At 44.1% G+C, this 23,503-nt stretch overlaps 1 protein-coding gene across 1 annotated transcript in view; it reads right to left on the bottom strand.

Moving 5' to 3' along the window:
* Positions 1-18,320: 18,320 nt before the first annotated feature.
* The window catches only part of LOC147662759 (collagen alpha-1(XII) chain-like), a gene marked incomplete at its 5' end in the record, with an annotated part of 90,032 nt that continues 84,849 nt past the window's right edge, over positions 18,321-23,503 (bottom strand). The window contains one exon of the mRNA XM_086950919.1: positions 18,321-18,934. Coding sequence (XP_086807045.1) covers positions 18,321-18,934 — 614 coding nt within the window. The remainder of the gene's footprint in view (positions 18,935-23,503) is intronic.

The following is a 23,503-nucleotide window of genomic DNA, read 5'->3' as shown; positions in this document are numbered from 1 at the left end:
CCTCTCTCACTGCTTGCTGTATTCTCATTTTAACTTTTATGAGATGATTATATGTATTTTTAGCACATAATAATAGAGTTGCTTATCTTTACCAAGGGTATGTGAGGTTTCTGTTTTATTAATTGTGGTGAGACGGAATGGAGTTGTGGAGCGGAATTCAAGGTGTTTTTGATCAATTCCACAGAATTCCATGTAGTGGTACATTGCCAACTACGCCCACACTTACAGCCCTGCGTTTTGGAAATGGCGGACCGTGGGGATGCAAGATTTGCTGCAGCTCCCTCTCCGTCATTTCTTGTAAATATGCCCCATGACTCTCTCATGCCCTCTAAAGACAATATGTTGATTTGGATATTTTTACCAGTTGATCTGGAAAGTATATGACTCAAATTAGCTGCCAATCATACAGCACACACATGTTTGTCTGCGCACCACAAAAACTGGGGGCACCTTATTTGCTGTGATTTCTGTTACTATTTAAATGCTCAGTTCTTAAAGATCTATATGTTTACGTTAATATCTGAATAATAAAGTAAATTGTCCTCATTCACTTTCAATTGCTGCTACCTTAAGGTCCCCAAAACAGAGGCATCAAGGGCAGGATACCACGAGCATGCTAGTGCAGTTGCTGTGACCCTTAATTGATGTCCATACATTAAGTCAGAACCCTTCTACTGTACTCAGCATTAGTCGGTTCACACCAAAGAGCTGCTCTTGACGCTATTCTCAGCAGACGCGCCCACAGGCAGGCTCACTCTACCGCACCACTGATCTGATCAGACCAACCTCTTACCTCTTACTCTTTTGATCCACCAGAACAATTTACTCTGATCCATTCCCTTAGTATCCCACTCTTATAAAGAACTCACCCCTTGAGTAAAGAAGAACACCCCAAACAACCTGCCTCTATGCTCCTGACTTATATGATTGATGAGAACCTGCAAAAATAAGCCGCCTTTGAGCCTCTGGTTCTTTTCCATATACTTTTATTGAAAAACTCAAATTAATTTTATTTAGCATGTTCCAAATAATAAAAAATATTATGAATATAGAATAGTATTTTTTTAAGTAAAAATATGATAACATACATTTACTGTGTCAGTTTAATTAAGAGATTATTTCTACAGGATACAGCTGAGTTACATTAAAATTCCATGAGAATCTGCCGAATCCCATGACGGGTATTTGGCGCTATTTTCATAGCACAAAATGCACCCTTGCGTCCAAAAATGGATGCAAGGATGCATTTTGTGCTAAGAAAAATAGCGCAGTGAACCACGCTTGGCACACTTACATACTCAGCAGTGATTATAGTGCAGAGTATGAAAGGCACTGTCTCCGAGTGGTACGCCATGGTTTCTAACCTTTAGAAACTACTGCATATGACTCTGCAATGCACACCCCTCAGCATCCTTGCACACTCTGCAGTGATTATTAAAGAGTATGTCAGAGTGCAGAGGGGTGTGCGCTGCAGTGATTATACTGCAGAGTATGTCAGCGTGCAGAGGGGTGTGCACCGCAGTGATGATACTGGAGAGTATGTAAGGGCTCCGAGGGTTGTGCACTACAGTGATTATTCTGCAGAGTATGTAAGGGTGCTGAGGGGTGTGCACTGCAGTGATTATACTGCAGAGTATGTCAGCGTGCAGAGGGGTGTGCACAGCATTGTTTACTGCAGAGTATGTAAGGGCACTGAGGGACGTGCACTGCAGGGATTACTGCAGAGTATGGGAGGGTGCTGAAGTTTGACCGCAGTGATCACTAAACAGAGCGGAAAGAAGGAGCTTGCATTCAAGTGTTTTGAAGTCATCCGACTCCTGAGTCAATCTTTCAAATAAAGTTAAATGCACACGGTGTGTAAATATGATTACATTTCCAAGTTTATGTAGTAATTTGGAGAGTTTATATCCATCATTCATGGTTTTTGGTTCATCAAAGATAAAAGCTTGCAACATCTAAGGCTCAGCAAGTGTATTATTATTATTTCAAGAGGCAAGAGTGTGGGCTTAGACTTCTGTAGACAATGTCACTGATTCCTAACTCAGCCATCCCCTCAAGGGAGAAAGGTTTCACCACTGATAGATAATGTTTCAATAGGTATCAAGAGTCCATCAAGTACTTCCCAGATCTTCACATGAGCAGAATGAAGCCTTTTCCCAATGCCTTTCTGAGATCCTATTCACACCCCTCAAAAGAACTAAAGGAGGGGTGAAGGATTTCCCAGGGGGGAAAGGGGATGGGGATAGACAAGAGACTGCCTCATCTTCTTCTTAAGGTGTCTTCTACTTCTACTTCTAGAGATTCTTGTTTTATATTTTAGAACACTGTAAAACAAATGAACATATTACTTCACACTTGAATACTCTCTAAACTTATCATGCCTATTATGCTAGGTATTTTACTCTTCTTGAAAGAACATACTCTTAATAAGACAGGCTATTGCTCCTCTTCTGTTTATGATTCTCTTGTGTTGCGTTGAGAATTTATTTCTCATATGTTATTTAGATTACTCCTAATAACTATACTTTTCTGGTAAGTGAAAAACTTTTATGAATAATAGTATTGTGCAACTGTACAAGTAGAAATTGTTTTAAAAGAGGCTTTTACATTTATTATTGTAAACATTCCTATTCAGACTTTATAATAAGTTATGTACCACTTAAATGTTTTAAATCCTTTTCTTAATTTTTTCTCAATAGGTTCTTGCATAGACTGGCACAGTATGACACTGAATAAAATACAGTGAGTGAGAACCTTCAACCTTGGACTCTCTGTGAAGAGTGATTCTATTGATACCTCTTCCCTCTTTTTCTTTTTTCCTCCTTGAAGCCGGAATCACACCTGACGAGAGACGGAACACTAACACTGCAGACGGGCATGCACAAATCAGAACTAAGCTACACTATCTTAATCCCTGGTACGCAGGGACAAAACACGCCACTACTCTCCTTACTACACTCGGTGAAGTGCGCTGTTGGCAGGGTGCGCATGTGCTTCACACTGTTCCTTTAGACCTCGTGCTCCCAGCTGGAAGACTCAAGTGCTGACCCTAGACAGCTAGTGGTGACCATCTTAGAAAACAGCAATCCTACCAATGCTGTCCATGATAACTTTTTAAACTCTCTCTGGCATTGGGAAAAACTGTTCTTCCTGCTCTGAGACACTGATCCCACCATTTGGTTGGTCTTGTTTTGCATTTGGCTCTTTTTCCTGACAATAGGTGAGTTTCCACAATGTCAATTTATGTGAATATATGCATCAACAACAACTATACATTATGGGTTAATTAAAGCTAATAGTTTAGCAGCCTAAACCCTTAACAAGGCATTGACCTCAAATGGTCAGAAGCAACAAGAAACCCCAATCAGCCCTGGCCAGTCGATGAGGTTTTGATGCACTGCTACTGAACATGTTCCTTGGTGCTACGATTGGTATTAAATGCCATACCTAAATAGATACATTTCTGAATTATATACATTATTGCTGTATGAAAAACTCGTAATATAGTTATTTTATCACATAATATTCTAAAGACCATGATTTAAATTTTTGAAATATTTATTTAGCAACAGCATTTCTTTACAAATTGCTACAAAGTTGCCACTTTACTCTGGAGACCTTTGGGAGTAAGATCAAACTTCATAATGTTGTCAGCATCTTTTAATAAAAAATTTAGTTCATAGCCCAAAAGTGGGGGGAAAAATCATATGCAATTAGTTTTGCTGTTACATCGGCAAAATACAGAGAAAAAACAACAAAGCCTTTATCAATGAAAATCTCTTTCTTTACAGGAATAGTACAGCTAAATAAATGTGTGGCACCAAGTTGTGCCCTTATCCAGTGTCCTGCGTGTAGCTACTCGAAGGAATTAAATAAGTAAAAAAGAGTAGAGCCCATTCTTCCAAGTCATCTCACAGTGAAGGCCAATCAACTTTACTGAAGAAGGAAGAAAAAATCAGTAAAGCCAACAGACATCGGCTGCGTATTGAGAATAGGATATTTTTTAGCTATGAACCTAAGGGACATCAAGTTTTAGCAGTCCTATGTTTTATGACCACAGTCTACACAGATGTAGTAAGGATTTACGCCCCGTTTAGTGACTGTGTGAATAGTGTTATGGGCCTGTGGTTGGAGAGGGGATGAGTGTTACAAGTCTTTTCTTCATATAAATGGGCACAACCAAGCTCCTTTTCCATGACTCAGGAGTTAAAGAATTGGTTTTACAGTCATTAAATAGCACTCACGAGCCTTTATTGCATTGCCCAGGGTTCATTTAGTTATTGTATCTCAATCCTGATCTGGACCTTGAGCCCACTAAGCTTTCACAAACTGAGTTAACTTGGTGCTCAGATTAGGTGGATTTACCTAACGTTCACCTTTTGCTGCTGACACACTCAAGGCAACTAAAATAAAACAGCAAATCTGCTTCAGTCAAATGTGAAGTTTCATTCAAGGGAGGTTTACCAGTAGCGGAGGCAGCAATAACATTCTGCGGACTTCCAGAATGGTCTAAGATGCTATAAGCTCATAGCTCAGTGATGTTGCAAAGGGCTTTGACTGGCATTATGGTAATCCTGGTACACATGTCTCTCTTATCAGCATTATTCCTAGAATATGCAATGGGCTCTTGTTCTCATACTGCAGGCAGGCAGCAATCTGAGCCCCTGTTAAAAATGGTGCTCTCTAGTTGTCAACAGTTTGCACTTTTGTCCAAATGGGGACCATTCCTTCTAGTCAGGATGAGGGGGATACACTCCTAAAATAACCCTTGCTCACATCCTTGGTAGCTTGGCATGGGCAGTCAGGCTTATCTCAGAGGCACTGTGTAAAGAATTTGGACATACCACACAGTAATACAGTGAATACACTACAAAAGGACACCACACCAGTTTTAGAAAAATAACCAGTATTCATCTGTGCAAACAAGACCAAAAATGATAAAAAATAATCCAACATAGAGTAATCAAAAATATGCACTTTGCAAGAATGACTTTAAAATCCAGTTCCTTGAAGTCAGTTGTAACAGCTAGGGTCCTCCAGTTGTCTCATTACCTCGGCGGTGTAGTCATTGGCATCCCACACGACTATGGCCCCGCCTTTATCGACCTGCTTTATTATGACTGAGTTGTCATTTCTTAGGCCAGTTAATGCAGATATTTGGTCTTTAGTGGTATTGAATTTGACAAATTTTTTGTCTTTTTCCATTGCCGAGATCGCAGATAACACGGTCTTTTCAAAGATTATAAGTTCTTTTGGGATCTTATTGGCTGGTGGACAGAACGTGGATTTATTTCTTAACCCCGTAACTTCAGTAGAACGTTGTATAGGATTTTCAATATAAAACATAGTCAGTCTCAATTTTCTACAGAATTCTATGAACTCAGATTTCAGTTTAACAAAATCTGTCTTTTTGGATGGGACGAAAGTAAGTCCCTTAGCTAATATACTTTCCTCTGCTTTTGTAAGCACCTTGTTGGAAAGATTAAAAATAGGTGAGACTTCTAATTTTTGTAGTGCTGGCGGCGAGTCTTCATCTCCCAAGGGATTGTATATCTCACCCTGCCCCTGGGGCGCGTTTGGCCTTTCGATAAAAAAGGATTCGAAGATTGATTTGGCTGCTGTTGGTTTGAATTCCAGTTTCGATTCCTATTGGGACGGTTGTAACTACTACCTGTCCCATCCCAAACAACAGAAAGCTGATCTCTTCAACTGCCTTACGCAGGTCCATCGCTGGATGAATAGATCAGCCCTAAAGCTAAATGGGACAAAAACTGAGGTCCTTATACTTGGCCCGAAAGGAACCTCACTCCCCCTGGACAGCTGGCCAGCCTGTCTAGGTCCTGCCCCTGATCCAAAAACAGAGGTGAAAAGTCTGGGTGTATGGATCGATTCTGATCTCTCATTCACCTCGCAAGCAAAGAAGGTAGCAGGGACCTGCTTTGGCCTTCTAAAATCTATGAGGAAAGTCCTGCCCCTTCTTCCCCCTAAATCCCAGAAACTACTAATCCAAGGTCTCGTAATATCGAGACTAGACTACAGTAATGTGATTTATCTGGGCGCGACCCTGAATAACCTTCAAAGAATTCAGAACACCGCTGCCCGGATCATCACAAACACCCCGGCCAGATCATCTGCTAAACCCGCTCTCAAACTCCTTCATTGGCTCCCCATAAGGGAGCGAGTCAAATTCAAAGCCTTGTGCCTCGTCCACAAAACGTTGCATAACCAAGGCCCCCCAGTTCTCAGCAACTTCATCACCCCTTACATAACCACCAGATCCCTCCGTTCTAACGCAGAAAACCTCATTAATACCCCAAGATTCAGGAAAGCCCGATCAGGAGGAAGACGCTTTTCGGTACAAGCTGCTCGTCTTTGGAATTCACTCCCTCGCGACCTACGTCTTGAACCTCAATATCTGCGCTTCAGGAAGTTGCTAAAGACGCATCTCTTTCCCTAGCTCTCATGCTCCCCCGTGTTGATTCCTTACCCCTCCCTTCCTCTGCTCTCAGCTCCCGTTCCTCAGGTCTGCTGAATTAGGGTTTTACTAGCGCTGGGATACTTCCGGGTGACTACGCGCTTTATAAAAATAAATATTAATAATAATAATAACCTGTGTCACTATCTGTGCCTGAAGATGATGTCTCTGAAAACGAGATGAACTGTTTTCTTGATCTCCCTTGGTTGTCAGAGAGATAACGTCTTGAATCTGACTTAGAATAAAAGTCTGACTGTAGATACGGGTATACGTTATCCAATGAGAAGCTTTTCTTGTCTTTCTCAAATTGGTTTGTTTTCTGTGTGATTGTATAATCTTTAAATTCCTGTATCTCTTTATTTACTTTTTCTAGCAATGCCTTTGCATCAGCTATAGCTGGATTAGTACTAATTTCAGCTTCTAGTTTCGCAATTTCATTCAATTCCTCTTTGGAGATCCTCACTGCTGTTTCTACTGTTAAGACCATAAGATCTCTACTACATTTGGTCTCAATCAATGAAAAGCCTTTTTTGAAAATAGGGTCTTCAGTAAATATTACTGGAATATTTTTAATCTGTCACCCGCCTGGGATAGTCCCCTCTCTTAAATGTTGCAATAGAAAATGACCATGAAGGTCAGTTCTAATCTGTTTCTTTTTAAGTCTAATCAACGTATCGGATTAATTATTAGATGTGGCTGATATACTCAGGGAAACCTATGAAAAAACTGGTGGGTCGCTTAGCAGACTCTTGATGTGGTCCTCGGTGTAAGCAAACGTATCTTTTTCTGCCATCACCTAGGGTATAAGGAGAAGGGAAAAAGAGAAAAGGAGAGATTAAATTAGACTGGAGTAGATAATGACACACAAAGGAAAAAGATAAAGATAAACACTACTCAAAGAGGTTGAAGTAAAGCAATAAGTTCAAACCTAGCTGGGAGAAGGGAAATTAAATCACCCTTCACTCTAAGATCAATGGAGTTGAAAATCTAGCCTCGCGGGCCTGTGCCCGCTATTATAACGAGATGCAAGTCATGTAGCCGAAGGCAAGAATGTTTTTAGATTCCATACCAATCCTTTCTGTATTGTATAATGAATAAAGTGCACTTCTGAGCTCATTTTTATGCAGAGTTTCAGCTGTGCTGGGATTTAAGAAGATCCAACCTTTATTAACACTATATATGCTTTGTTACACTCCAGACAGCCAAGGGATAACCATCCCTTTCACACACTTAACTCAGTCGCTGATAATCTCTCTAGTTAGAGAAGCAGCCCGGTTCTTCCAAACCGATAACCAGAAAAGAGCAGGGCGGGCACTTATAAAATCTTCGATATAGTTTAAATTAAGTTCCCTGTGGCAAATGTAATGTGGAGTAGAGATTGGGACAATCAATAGCTTCTTGCAAAATCTGTTCTCTTCCTGCTGAATGCAGGAGCTATTGTCATTACCCCAAATCTCAGCTCCATACGTGGCTACTGGGACGCATTGTGATTTAAAAAAAATTAAAATAGCTAAAATAGCACCTGTACTCTTTGGGCGAGGAAGGCTAAGAATTGAATTGATGGCCTTTGAGAACTTGCTCCTGGAGTGAGCCATATGCACAGTCCATCAGCCGTTCGCAGCAAAGACCACCCCAAGGTAGGGGAAGGTGCTGGTACTCGTACATTTTTGACTGCCCACGGTAATAGAGCTAAGCTGGCGTTTCCCAGGGCCACACAACATTATGAAGGATTTTTTTAGATTGACACATAGGTCCAGGCTATCCATATGGTTAACAAAAGTCTGTACTAAGATGCGCAGAGAGTTTGGAGTCCGGCCTATAAGGACCGCATCATCTTCGTTTAATAGTACAGGAAGAGTTTTCCCATTAATTTTGGGGAAGTCTTGCGTCGTGGATTTTAGCAATTTATTCAATCCATTAATGTAGATGATAAAAAGAAGGGGGGCCAGAACACATCCCTGTCTGACCCCCCTTCCTACCTTAATGGCTCCAGTGACCTCGCCCCCACAACCAATTCTCACCTGGGCCTGAAGATCTTTGTGAAGGTGCGCTAAAAAATTTACCAAAGGCTCGTCCACTCCAGAGGCCAGTAGGATAGACCAGAGCTTTGACCTATTGACAAGGTCAAAAGAGGAGGACAAATCCATGAAGGCCAAATATACTGGGGAGGCCTGTGCGATGGTGTATTTTCCACTGACCAGGTTAAGATTTAGACACTGTTCATTGATACCAACCTTACTGCAAAAACCTAGTTGACAGGACTCTTAAATTCCACTTTCCTCTGACCACTCTAAAATCTTATTATATAAAACTCTCCCCAAAATTTTTAAAGTGTTATCGATCAGGGAGATAGGTCTGTAATTATTAGGTTGAGACCGGTCCCCCTTTTTAAAAATCGGAACAATAATACTCGTGACCCAGGTGCTAGGTATCGGAGCATGCGTCAAAATATTACAAACATTCAAAAGGAGAGGTGCCCAAAAATCTGGTTTCCATTTGATTAAATCTAATGGTAACCCATCAGGGCCAGGGGCTTCATTTCCAAGACTATTATGGATAACTTCTTGCACCTTAGGCAAAGGCATCAGTATGCTGGACAATGGGCCAAGTTCATACCGGTCTGACTCTTGTGGGGGGGTAGCATACATTTTTGAGAAGTGGTTTTCCCAGGACTCACTCGAAATGGTGCAGCTAATAGGACTTACTAGCTGGCCCATAGATCGCAAATCCCTCACAACAGACCAAAATACGTTGCCCTTTTTTATAGTGGCAGCCTTAGATAGGGCTTCCCGACGATCATTTAAAAGTGCTCCTTTCTGGTTACTAATCGCTATGTTATACCTCCGTCTCGCCATTTGCACATCTGCGGTGCACCTTGGGTTTGATGATAAAGCCCTACGCAGATTCCTATTAGCCTGTTTCACCAGAGGAATAGGTTTGAATAAAAGGGTTTTGGTTGCCAAACAAAGTTTAGTAAAATCCTGAACTCCCTCTGGGTGCAGGTCTTGAGTCGATAAACATAATTAAAATAAGATGCATATTAGCCTTTACTAGTGACTGAAACAGTCGCCACTGTCAACACACCTCCATCTTAATCTTAAGTTGTCAGTTGAGGGCATTAGATTTCTGGCCCCACATTCAGAAGAGAACATGGGCCGAGGAGCCAATCTCAATACTGTTTTAATTGGATTGTGGTCCCCATGGCTTGTAACAATACCTTCTGTAGCCATTAGGTGATTCACAACAATGGGGGAAATAAAGATAAAATCTATGATTGAGGAACAACCCCTTCCTCTAAATGTTAGTACTTGATGGTTGATAACGTGCGATACACCCACAGCATCCATAATGTTGACGAGGTTATACGAACCCAGGAACGCAGCCAACTCTGTGCCCCTGCGAGAGGGGGGAACTGAGTTATGTGTACCTATACCATGTGACGTATCTATAAGTTTTGCATTAAAATCACCACCCAAGAGAAACCCAGTAATCCCTTCTGAACCTTGCTGGCAATCTAAATTAGAAATAAAATCAAAAAGAGCTCAGTAGAATTCCTATTGGGAATAGAATGAAAATCATTATTGTAAAAATGTATCAAATAAAAAGAAATCCTCCTTTTGTAAATCAAAACTTGGAAGTTGTGGCTGTTGGTTAATAAAACCTTAAAACTCCCTCCAGCGGCAACGTTAATCCCGATAAATAGGCCCCCCGATGGTCAGCCAAATTTGGGGATGGAGGCTACTATGCTAAAACAATGAAGCCCCTCAATATGTAAGTCATGAGGGGCCCAGGACTCTTGGAACATTACTACGTCTTGTTCGGTTATTAAACGCAGCCAATCCAGGCCACCAAGCCTCGACTGTAAACCTGCTACATTCCAGCTTAAAACACTCAAATCAGTATCAGCATTGGCTTTGTTTATAGGTCGCTGGTCAACTGACATGTCAGTGTGGGCTGTGTTGAAAATGACTAAACTAGGTATACATAAGCGGCGTTCATTTATGTTCGCCACATGCCACTGTTGAAAGTAGAGTGAAAATCGCGAAACATTGGCCACGCCATCTTGCCAGCATAGGCCCTTTTTTGCGCACACTTAAACGGCATCCATTTTGGGTGCCGTGGCCATCTCACGCTCTGCAAGCCATCTATGATTCACCCTAGACCCTGCAACCATCCCCGGTGTCCTGATTCAACACGACCAAATGCACTGAGGTCGTAAACCCTGCCCGCCCGACAAAGCCCCAGAGTCACTTCCTACTCTAAACACGCATTTGTTCTTTCATCCCCTGCACACGAGCCGAGCCCTCCGATAACCCCCCCCCCAACTGCACCTGGCCACTCGATCCGGTCCCAGGCTGTAAACCAGGCCCTGTGGACGCACCTTCCTGCCCCCACATCACAAGACTTGTTATACAAACAGAATTACTTGATTCTATCACCCAACCCTTTAGATCCGATCCTTCCCACACACTTTCCTGCCCTAGTGGAATGTCCGGCTGTGAGGTGACAACTGTCTGTTACATTTGGGAGCAATCAATCAATCAATCAATCATAGGCATTTGTAGAGCGCACTACTTACCCGGAGGGTCTCAAGGCGCTAAGGGGGGGGGGTGCTGCTACTGCTCGAACAGCCAGGTCTTGAGCTTCTTCCTGAAGGCGAGGTGGTCTTGGGTCTTGTTCCTCAATCATAGATTTTATCTTTATTTCCCCCATTGTTGTGAATCACCTAATGGCTACAGAAGGTATTGTTACAAGCCATGGGGACCACAATCCAATTAAAACAGTATTGAGGGGCAACAACATCTGTTAGATATGGGTGGGAACAGGCTTGAAGCGGGGATCCCGAGGATGTCTTACCGTACATCAAAGTATTATCAAGGATGTGTTTCATGCAATAAAACCATAAAACTGTGTATAAGAGGAGAGGCTGCAGAGAAATTGGTAGAGCACCTCCCGAAGACATTCTGTGTGTGTGTCCGAAATGACAGGCTCTCCTCATGAGAAATAAAACCTGTTCTTGCGTTCCAGCTTCCAGCGCCTGTCTCTTTATTTTGGCAACTATTTGCTATGGGAAATTAGAGGCGTCTTGCGCCGACAGCCGGGGCATGGCAGATTAATTGGCTGTTTTTCCTCAGCTGTAGGTACAGTACCTAGGAGATTTTCTGCATGATGTGGTTGGTCTACCAATAAAGATGGTTGTCAATCCTGAGCATTCATATTAGAGAGGGCCTGAAACCTGTTGGTTACCAAAAGCAGTGCATAAACATTCCTAATAGGTGTAAATTGTGGTTTTTAAAATTAACCAAGGGGAAGTGCACAAATACTGGAGCTTTGTATGAATGGTTCCTCACGGATGCTTACTAGGCTGCGAAGCATGTGTGGCCTTCAAAAATTAATGACAATGCAGTCACCATTTATATTCTTTGGACAAGATTGTGATAACCGAAGATGGTTCGTAAGAAGAACAGAAGTGCAAGCTAGCTGCACACTTGTAGGTTGACTGTAGTCTTTCTCAAGTAGACAGATACAAGTAGAAGTAGATTAATAGACCCATGGGAGCAGATGTAGTGAGCAGCTCAGGACAGATCTAACTTCCAGGTCAAACCTCTATGGACCCCATCACATCACGTTCTGTGTTGTCATGAGAGAGTATCACTGCGGATACCACAAACAGAAAAATAGGCAGCACAGACTGGAGCAACAGGACCAAGGCCTACAATCCCATGGAACTCCATGATCAATGCCCATAATCCCATGGAACTCCATGACCAATGCCCATAATCCCATGGAACTCCATGACCAATGCCCATAATCCCATGGAACTACAAAACTAAAACTCACAATCATATGGAACTGTTTGACCAAGGCCCACAATCCCATGGAACTGCATGACCAATGCCCATAATCCCATGGAACTACATGACCAAGGCCCCCAATCCCATGGAACTACAAGACCAAAACCTACAATCATAGGGAACTGCTTGACCAAGGCCCACACTCCCATGGAACTGCATGACCAAGGCCCACAATCCCATGGAACTGCATGACCAATGCCCATAATCCCATGGAACTACATTACCAAGGCCCCCAATCCCATGGAACTACAAGACCAAAACCTACAATCATATGGAACTGCTTGACCAAGGCCCACAATCCCATGGAACTGCATGACCAAGGCCCACACTCCCATGGAACTACAAGACCAAAGCCTACAATCATATGGAACTGCTTGACCAAGGCCCACAATCCCATGGAACTGCATTACCAAGGCCCACACTCCCATGGAACTACAAGACAAAAACCTACAATCATATGGAACTGCACGACCAAGGCCCACAATCCCATGGAACTGCATGACCAAGGCCCACACTCCCATAGAACTACATGACAAGGCCTACAATCCCATGGAACTACATGACAAGGCCAAGAATCCCATGGAAACCCATGACCAAGGACCACAGTCACATGGATCTACATGACCAAGGGCTATAATCCCAAGGAACTACATGACAAGGCCCCCAATCCCCTTGAACTCCATGACCAAGGCCCCCAATCCAATGGAACTGCCTGACCAATGCCTACAATTCCATGGAGAATGCGAAGAGTGAATAAAATGTCACCAGAGAAAACTCGTACATCTCCAGATAGTTACCCACTCGCTGTGAAGTGACATAAAACATGTAAAGAAGAAAATAAATACATCAGAACGTTAGATTCATGTAAATAACCATAGGTATTACCAATTCATAATAAACATGGACACTTGAAGATTTTGCTTCATTCTTTATTAAACACCCTTCAGCTGGTGCATATTTAGAAATAGACACTGAAATGCAACTAGGCAGAAATATAGGTGGATTGCAAAACAATATAAAATGGCAGAAGCACTACAAAAATGAGAGTGGTAAACTCAAAGGTAAATTACAAAGAAGTAGAATACGCTACCAATCAGGAAACAAGACATAACAGGGTGGTAAAATTGTTCGGCCTCCAGATAGCCCATTTTTACAAAGAAACTTAAAATCCTAAATGGGGTCATTTTATTCTATACCAATTTCTCAGTGGATGGTGTAAGGAGGGGGCATTATCTGTTGATAAACAACAGGGAACACAGATTGGGAGATGCAGTTGATGAGTCAGAAAATTCTGGTTTCGGATTGGAAAGTGAATATTAGCGGTCACAGGAAGGGTGCCAGCTTAGGCTGTCCTGACTGAGTTTCACTTTCTATTCTCTGTGCTGACATAGGGGTGGACATAGCTCCATGCAGCCTAGTCACCCTTAATTACCTAAAAATTCCAAAGCATTATGCAAAATTACACACACCTGTAAGACCCCCTTTGTGATGACACAATCTAGGGCGAGGCTCCTCCTATCCCATGAGCACCAGACCGAGATGCACCTGGGTCCTTTCAGGACACACGTGACTGGGGTGCAGGCGTGGCCTGATAGCCCCTAGGTAGTGGGAACTGCGAAGGCACGGGGGCATGGATATTACAATATGACAGCCCATGGCACATCCTTGCTATTTTTGCCTTTGGCCAGTAGAACTCCTGGTATTTTCCCAATTAACCATTGTTGGACAGTAGAGGTGGTCTCTTCTCAAGGGACCTGAAACGTGAACCTTACTTGTGACGTGGGGACACCTTGGTTTGTATTAAGAGTTTAGAGAGCCCACGTTGGTCTCTATACACTAGAGTGCAGACCTTTGATGCAATCAAGCACACACTCTCTCCTGCCTGCTGAGGTCCACTCTTCTGCGACAGCTGCTGATGTTCAATAGCCTCCCTTACACACTTGTGGCGATGTCTCAGTGTCACTACGGTCCATTCCCTGTGATGGGCCGATGGTGGAACCCCAGAGCCCGCCTTCTTCCATTGTTCTACTCATCTTGAGAGGGTTGTCATTGACTCCTGATTCCTCTGATCTGCCACTGAGCCCCCACACTTGAATGTCCATCGCAGGGATTGGGGACAGATGCACGAGAGGTGTTTATACCTCCCTCAGAGTCAATGAGACGCCTTCTTTCTTTATACACAATGTTCTTTTTACGATGATCTCTTTGCCTTCACCAATGTGCAGACTTTCAGGGTAGATGTTCTTCAAATGTGTCACTACAGATGTATGAACCATCTGTAGAGTCACCAATAGACGCCACAAGGGCATGGGTGGTGTAGCTGCAGCCGTTGAACAGCAGGGGGCATGTTCTACCGGTCGCGGGATCGGTCGCTGATGTTTGATGTAATGAATGCAGGAAGACATTGAAAAATAGGATATTTAGACACATCTCATGTTTAAACACTTGATTAAGACATACTGGGACATGAGATGAAGGCATGCTGGGACACGAGATGAAGGCATGCTGGGACGAGAGATGAAGGTGTGCCGGGACAGGAGATGCAAGTATGCTGGGACATGAGATGCAGGTATGCCAATACATGAGATGAAGGCATGCCGGGACGTGAGATGAAAGCATGCTGGGACATGGGATGAAAGCATGCTGGGACATGAGATGCAGGTATGCCGAGACATGAGATGAAGGCATGCTGGGGCATGAGCTAAAGGCATGCTGGGACATGAGATGAAAGCATGCTGGGACATGAGATGCAGGTATGCCGAGACATGAGATGAAGGCATGCTGGGGCATGAGATGAAGGCATGCTGGGACATGAGATGAAAGCATGCTGGGACATGAGATGAAGGCATGCTGGGACATGAGATGACAGCATACTTGGACATGAGATGCAGGCATGCTGAGACATGAAATGAAGGCATGCTGAGACATGGGATGAAGGCATGCTGGAACATGAGATAGGCTTGCTGGGACATGAGATGAAGGCATGCTGGGGCATGAGATGAGAGCTTGCTGGGACATGAGATTAAGGCATGCTGGGGCATGAGATGAAAGCATGCTGGGACATGAGATGCAGGCATGCTGGGACATGAGATGAAGGCATGCTGAGACATGAGATGAAGGCATGCTAGGACATGAGATGAAAGCATGCTGGGACATGAGATAGGCATGCTGGGAAATGAGATGAAGGCATGCTGGGACATGAGATGAAGGCATGCTGGGACATGAGATTACGGCATGCTGGGACATGAGATAAAGGCATGCTGGGACGTGAGATGAAGGCATGCTGGGACATGAGATGAGGCAGGCTGGGGCATGAGATGAAGGCATGCTGAGACATGAGATGAAGGCATGCTGGGGCATGAGATGAAGGCATGCTGGGACATGAGATGATGGCCTACTGGGACATGAGATGAAGGCATGCTGAGACATGAGATGAGGCAGGCTGGGGCATGAGATGAAGACATGCGGGGACATGAGAAGAGGCAGGCTGGGACATGAGATAAGCGGGAGTGCCAATTCTCTCTTCTCTACATAGATTCCCATCCTAAAGTCTAATCTAAGCATGGGCGAATTTTGCGAATTCGCGATCCGCGAATTTTCTGATTTGCTAATTCGCGATCTGCAAAATCCGCGAATTTGTGCGAATTTGCGGATTTTTGTTTTTTTGCGTGTTTGCGGGGTTTTTTGCGTGTTCGCGGGGTTTTTTGCGTGTTCGCTGGGCTTTTTGCGTCTTCGCGAGCCGCTTGCATAGCGAAGTTACCCATGCAGTCGTGTATGGGAGAGGGAGGGAGAGAGAGATAGATAGATAGATAGATAGATATATAGATAGATAGATAGATAGATAGATAGATAGATAGATAGATAGATAGATAGAGAGAAAGAGAGGGAAAGAGATAGGGAGAGAGAGAACGAGAGAAAGAAAGAGAGGCCGGATCTCTGAAGGGCCAGATTCCTGAGTTGCCCCTACAGAACATACAGCTTTTTATTTTTAGCAAAATGCATATGAAAATTGTGCTGTGAAGGTCTCTTTTAGTTTAACCCCTCCTGACAACTCAAAATGGGTGTATTTGCCATCCTCTCCCTTCTTCCTGTTTTTTATATCTGTAAGTGCTTCCTGATAAGGTTTAATTCCTTGGACAGGTGCCTCGTTGCCTACTTGTAACTATTCTCTGACCCTGCTTCAAGGGTCAGAGCAGGGTCAGAGAATAGTTGCAAGTAGGCAACGAGGCGCCAGGAAGCAATTAGCAGCAGGTGTCCAAGTTGAAGTTAATTTGTTTGTAACCCTTTTGTAAAAGGTTACAAAGAAATTAGGTTCAACTTTTGCACCTGCTGCTGTAACCCTTGCTTGGCTGAAAATTCGTCCCCGCTGATTCGCGGATTTTACCGCGATTTCGCGAGATTCGCGGATCGCGAAATCGCGGAAAATCCGTAAATTCGCCCGCGAAACGGATTTTACGCCCACCCTTAGTCTAATCCTAAACTCTTTAATGTTCTCCAGCCTCCCTGAAATTTTAAATAGACGCCAAGATCTCTTTTAAAAGACACACACGCACATTGTTTTTTAATCACTATGGATGATTGCAGTAATTGTGGCTGTGGATGCTGTTTATTTCTGCCATCCATACCCCGGATATTGGTTGTTTCTTCGATGGATGCACCTTTTAGCTACTCATCTGTAGATGTAGCATAACATCTGGTGCCACCTCTGATATTCGTCATTTCTTTAACAGCTCATACAGCATTATGTTACATGCATAAAGTTCTTTGACGGACAAAGTGACTCTTGGACCTTATTCTTATTTCGATTGTACTACGTATGAAACCTTTTCTTCTTTTCTGTCTTTTTTGTCTCAGAATTTATCGACTATACTGATAATAAGGCTGACCCCTTGCCTCGTGGGGTCCAAATTCCGTCATATATCCATATTCTTTCTTCTACTGACCAGCGGAACAGACAGGTGGGGAGACTTAGATTGTCATTGATTTTGCTCCTCTTTTGTGTACCTTTCCATAGTCTTGCCCAATATGACATTTGCTAGCCATTACGTTCCAATGTCTACACTTAATGTTGAAAATATAATTAAAACAAGGCATGAGTTGCAGATAAACGAACCATTTATTATCTAAACGGGTTACTAACTCCAAAAAGGTATCCTTTAATAACAACTACCACACAATTACTTCTTTGTTTCATGTGGAGGAAGTGTCATTATATTGTATAGATTTGGTTTTACAGTACTTTTTTAGATATGGTAATGTTTTTATGTTATGCTATCTTTAGACAAAATGATCTGTCACCTTGTACATATTAATTAGAATATGTTTTTGTAAAGTACTATTTTTCATTTTTTGGGTTTTGCACATTTCCTGTATGTTTCTTTGAGGTATGCACTATCAATGTGATATTTTATATATGTCTTTTACATGTTTCCCTGATAAATATGCACTATTTATGTGAAGGTTTGTTACGTGAGTTTGTGGGCCGTCTGATATTATCTATGTCCTTTTTTATGTTGTTTGCTGTGTTATTGTTGCTTTGTCCTGTCTATAATGTTACAGCCCTGACGAAGTTCCCTCTGGCAAAATTGGGAACGAAATGTGTTGGCTGTGTGCCAGTTTTAAAAGATTGATTAAATAAAAAGAAATAATCTTGGAACAGATTTCTGCGCACGTGTTTTGACTTCACAAGTGCACCTTCCGTATTCTCTTGTGAGTGGGGCAGTGAGAGACAACTGCCTTCCATTATTCCTTCTGGCACCACCACCTGCCTCCTTTTCCCACTGCCAGAAGTCCGAGGGCGGGATTTCCGGCTGTGAAGAAAGTGAAAGACTCCCAAGGGAGACTAGTGTGATTTACCCTTCTCCCTGCGCCTCGTCATGAAATGGTAAATATTAGCTGTGACATGTGTTATGTCGCTTTTATTCTAAACTACAGAGCTGTACCTGGACACCCACCTTGTGTCCCTTGAAAGAAGCGGGAGTGTCTCCCTTTCATACCAGCAGGTTGTGTTGTATAGTTTTCCGTTTGTACTGAACCCTGAGGCAGATGGACTCTGTCAGCTCCGGCAGGATTTGCTGAAGCTCTTCATATTTCTTCCATGTGAACACGTGGGTCACAGCCGGGGGGCTGGCGATGGCTTCCAGCTGAGTGCGGCTCGCGTCCCACGCACCAACAGCAAAGACCTCCACCCCCGCGCCCCGGAGCTCCAGGGCCGGACCTGTGACATCATCATCTGACCCCCAAGGTGTGAAGAGGACCAGGACCCTGGGCACCTGGGCTCTGGCCCCCCCGCTCTCGACCAGCACCTCCCGTCTGACGAAGGAGAGGGCTCGCCCAGTATAAGAACGAAGGCCCACCCGTTCCCAGGTCCGCAGAGAGTCAATCAAGACATTGGCGTTGAGGGAGTCGCTGAAGGGGACCACTATCCGGGCATCAAAGCTGAACTGGACCAGGCTGAACTGCACCGAGTCCCGGGACACGTGGAAGCTTCTCAACAGCTCCTCCAAGAAGAACCTCATGATGCTGAAGCTCCATTTATGTACAATAAAAGAAGAATGGACTAAAATCACCACATCTGCCTTTATATCCTTCTGACCAGAGCATTCTGAGGAAAGAAAAACAGAGACATGTCAGAGAAGAGCAGACAACATGTGCAGAGGAAGACAGGGATGAGGCTGGGGTGGCCGGGTTTCTGCCTCACAAAATATCCTGTGAAAACAGTCACTGCACAACCTGTGCGCATGACTACAATAAACACACGCAGCATCCACACTGCGCTGTACCCAAATACACGCCAGCATCCACACTGCGCTGTTACCAAATACACGCCAGCATCCATAGTGCGCTGTTACCAAATACACCCCAGCATCCACACTGCGCTGCACCCAAATACAAAGCAGCATCCACACTGCGCTGTACCCAAATACACACCAGCATCCACACTGCGCCGTACCCAAATACACGCCAGCATCCACACTGCGCTGTACCCAAATACACGCCAGCATCCACACTGCGCTGTTACCAAATACACACCAGCATCCATACTGCGCTGTTACCAAATACACACCAGCATCCACACTGCGCTGTTACCAAATACACGTCAGCATCCATACTGCGCTGTACCCAAATACACGCCAGCATCCACACAGCGCTGTTACCAAATACACGCCAGCATCCATACTGCGCTGTTACCAAATACACACCAGCATCCACACTGCGCTGTTACAAATACACACCAGCATCCACACTGCGCTGTACCCAAATAAACACCAGCATCCACACTGCGCTGTTACAAATACACACCAGCATCCACACTGCACTGTTACAAATACACACCAGCATCCACACTGCGCTATTACTAATACACCCCAGCATCCACACTACGCTGTACCCAAATACACACCAGCATCCACACTGCGCTGAACCCAAATACACACCAGCATCCGTACTGTGCTGTTACAAATACACACCAGCATCCACACTGCGCTATACCCAAATACACGCCAGCATCCACACTGCGCTATTACAAATACACTCCAGCATCCACACTGCGCTATTACAAATACACACCAGCATCCACACTACGCTGTACCCAAATACAAGCCAGCATCCACACTGCGCTGTTACAAATACACACCAGCATCTATATTGCGCTGTACCCAAATACACGCCAGCATCCACACTGCGCTGTACCCAAATACACACCAGCATCCACACTGCGCTGTTACAAATGCACACCAGCATCCACACTTCGGTGTTACAAATACACACCAGTCCCCACAATGCGCTGTACCCAAATACACACCAGCATCCACACTGCAGTGTTACAAATACACACCAGCACCACACTGCGCTGTTATAAATACACTCCATCATCCATACTGCTCTATCACCAAATACACACCAGCATCCACACTGCACTGTTATAAACACACGCCAGTTTCCACACTGTGTTTTTTCAAATACACACCAGAATACACACTGTGCTGGTAGCAAATACACTCCAGCACCCATACTGCACTGGTAATAAGAACACGCCAGCATCCACACTGCGCTTTTACAAATACACTCCAGTATCCACACTGCGCTATTACAAATATACACCAGCTTCCACACTGCGCTGTACCCAAATACACCCCAGCATCCACACTGCGCTGTACCCAAATACACTCCAGCATCCACACTGCGCTGTACCCAAATACACACAAGCATCCACACTGTGCTGTACCCAAATACACACCAGCATCCGCACTGTGCTGTTACCTTATACACACCAGCATCCACACTGCACTTGTAACAATTACACGCCGGTATCCAGACTGCGCTGTTACCAAATACACACCAGCATCCACACTGCGCTGTTATAAACACACACCAGCATCCACACTGCGCTGAAACCATATACACGTCAGTATCCAGACTGCCCTGTTACAAATACACGCCAGCATCCATACTGCTCTGGTAACAAATACACACCAGTATCCTGACTGCACTGTTACCAAATACACACCGGCATCCACACTGCGCTGTGACCAAATACACACCGGCATCCATGCTGCGCTGTTACCAAATACACACCGGCATCCATAGTGCGCTGTTACCAAATCCAAATACACACCATGGTACAAAAGGGGGTGGTGCTGGACGGAGCATCTGAACCAATCAAACACTCACACCCAGTCAACAGATCTGGGTTTCATCCATCACTGTTCTTTAGCCCACTCTGCCACCCCAGTTCAGACATGGCCATATGCAAATAAGTCTGACCCTTGCCTCATGGGAACAGTCCATCCTGAACTGCCAAGCCATGCCTTCCTTGGACAGGAAACAAGCTTCCAAGGACCGGTTTCTGGCATTTCAGCCGTCTTCAGCCCGGCTTGCTTGAATCCAGTGGCAAAGTGAGCAAGGGACTCACATCTGAGCATACCCTGCCAACTTATGGCGAACAAAGTGGTACAAAAGGGGGTGGTGATGGACGGAGCATCTGAACCAAAAAAAAACACTCACACCCAGTCAACAGATCTGGGTTTAATCCATCACCGTTCTTTAGCCCACTCTGCCACCCCAGTTCAGACATGGCCATATGCAAATCAGTCTGACCCTTGCCTCATGGGAACAGTCCAGCTTGAACTGCCAAGCCATGCCTTTCCTGGGGATATATGATGTTACAACGCATACTTTTAGCACGCATACCATTACAACGGATTATTTACAACGCAAGTCATGTTACAACGGACACCTGTACAACGCAAAATACTACAACGCACATACTATTACAACGCATACCATTACAACGTAAGTATAGGTAAGTATAAAATAATAATTTATAATTTTAAAATATGTTATAATAATTTCTTAATATATTATTTAATGTAATTATTTGTAATATTGTTTTTAATTAAATTATTATTTAAATTATTTGTAATTTTATTATTTGTAAAAATAGGTTAAAAAAACCCCTCTACCCCAAAACCCAAACCCAGCCCTAAAACCTAAAAATACCCCTGTACCCCAAAACTCAAACCCAGCCCTAAAACCTAAAAATACCCCTGTACACAAAAACCCAAACCCAGCTCTAAAACCTAAAAATACCCCTGTACCCATAACCCAAACCCAGCCCTAAAACCTAAAAATACCCCTGTACCCCAAAACCCAAACACAGCCCTAAAACCTAAAAATACCCCTGTACCCCAAAACCCAAACCCAGCCCTAAAACCTAAAAAAACCCCTCTACCCCAAAACCCAAACCCAGCCCTAAAACCTAAAAATACCCCTGTACCCCAAAACTCAAACCCAGCCCTAAAACCTAAAAATACCCCTGTACACAAAAACCCAAACCCAGCCCTAAAACCTAAAAATACCCCTGTACCCATAACCCAAACCCAGCCCTAAAACCTAAAAATACCCCTGTACCCCAAAACCCAAACACAGCCCTAAAACCTAAAAATACCCCTGTGCCCCAAAACCCAAACCCAGCCCTAAAACCTAAAAATACCCCTGTACCCCAAAACCCAAACCCAGCCCTAAAACCTAAAAATACCCCTGTACCCCACAACCCAAACCCAGCCCTAAAACCTAAAAATACCCCTGTACCCCATAACCCAAACCTAGCCCTAAAACCTAAAAATACCCCTGTACCCCAAAACCCAAACCCAGCCCTAAAACCTAAAAGTACCCCTGTACCCCAAAACCCAAACCCAGCCCCAAAACCTAAAAATACCCCTGTACCCCAAAACCCAAACCGAGCCCTAAAACCTAAAAATACCCCTGTACCCCAAAACCCAAACCCAGCCCTAAAACCTAAAAGTACCCCTGTACCCCAAAACCCAAACTCAGCCCTAAAACCTAAAAATACCCCTGTACCCCAAAACCCAAACCCAGCCCTAAAACCTAAAAATACCCCTGTACCCCAAAACCCAATGTATATAAAAAAGATAAACTTACCTATAATTATACTTACGATGTAATGGTATGCGTTGTAATAGTATGTGCGTTGTAGTGTAATGCGATGTAAAGGTATCCGTTGTAAAATGACTTGCGTTGTAATAGTATCCGTTGTAAAGGTATGCGTTGTAAAAAAATCTGTGGTAACGGTTGCATACCCTTTCCTGGACCGGAAACAAGCTTCCGAGGACCGGTTTCTGGCATTTCAGCCGTCTTCAGCCCGGCATGCTTGAATCCAGTGGCAAAGTGAGCAAGGGACTCACGTCTGAGCATACCCTGCCAACTTATGGCGCACAAAGTGGTACAAAAGGGGGTGGTTATGGACGGAGCATCTGAACCAATCAAACACTCACACCCAGTCAACATATCAGGGTTTAATCCATCACTGTTCTTTAGCCCACTCTGCCACCCCAGTTCAGACATGGCCATATGCGAATTAGTCTGACCCTTGCCTCATGGGAACAGTCCAGCCCGAACTGCCAAGCCATGCCTTCCCTGGACCGGAAACAAGCTTCCGAGGACCGGTTTCTGGCATTTCAGCCGTCTTCAGCCCGGCTTGCTTGAATCCAGTGGCAAAGTGAGCAAGGGACTCACGTCTGAGCATACCCTGCCAACTTATGGCGAACAAAGTGGTACAAAAGGGGGTGGTGATGGACGGAGCATCTGAACCAATCAAACACTCACACCCAGTCAACAGATCTGGGTTTCATCCATCACTGTTCTTTAGCCC

This window comes from Lissotriton vulgaris, unplaced genomic scaffold (assembly GCF_964263255.1).
Source record: "Lissotriton vulgaris unplaced genomic scaffold, aLisVul1.2 SCAFFOLD_2720, whole genome shotgun sequence".
NCBI classification, from domain to species: domain Eukaryota; kingdom Metazoa; phylum Chordata; class Amphibia; order Caudata; family Salamandridae; genus Lissotriton; species Lissotriton vulgaris.
This window is presented reverse-complemented; position numbering and strand designations above follow the sequence as displayed.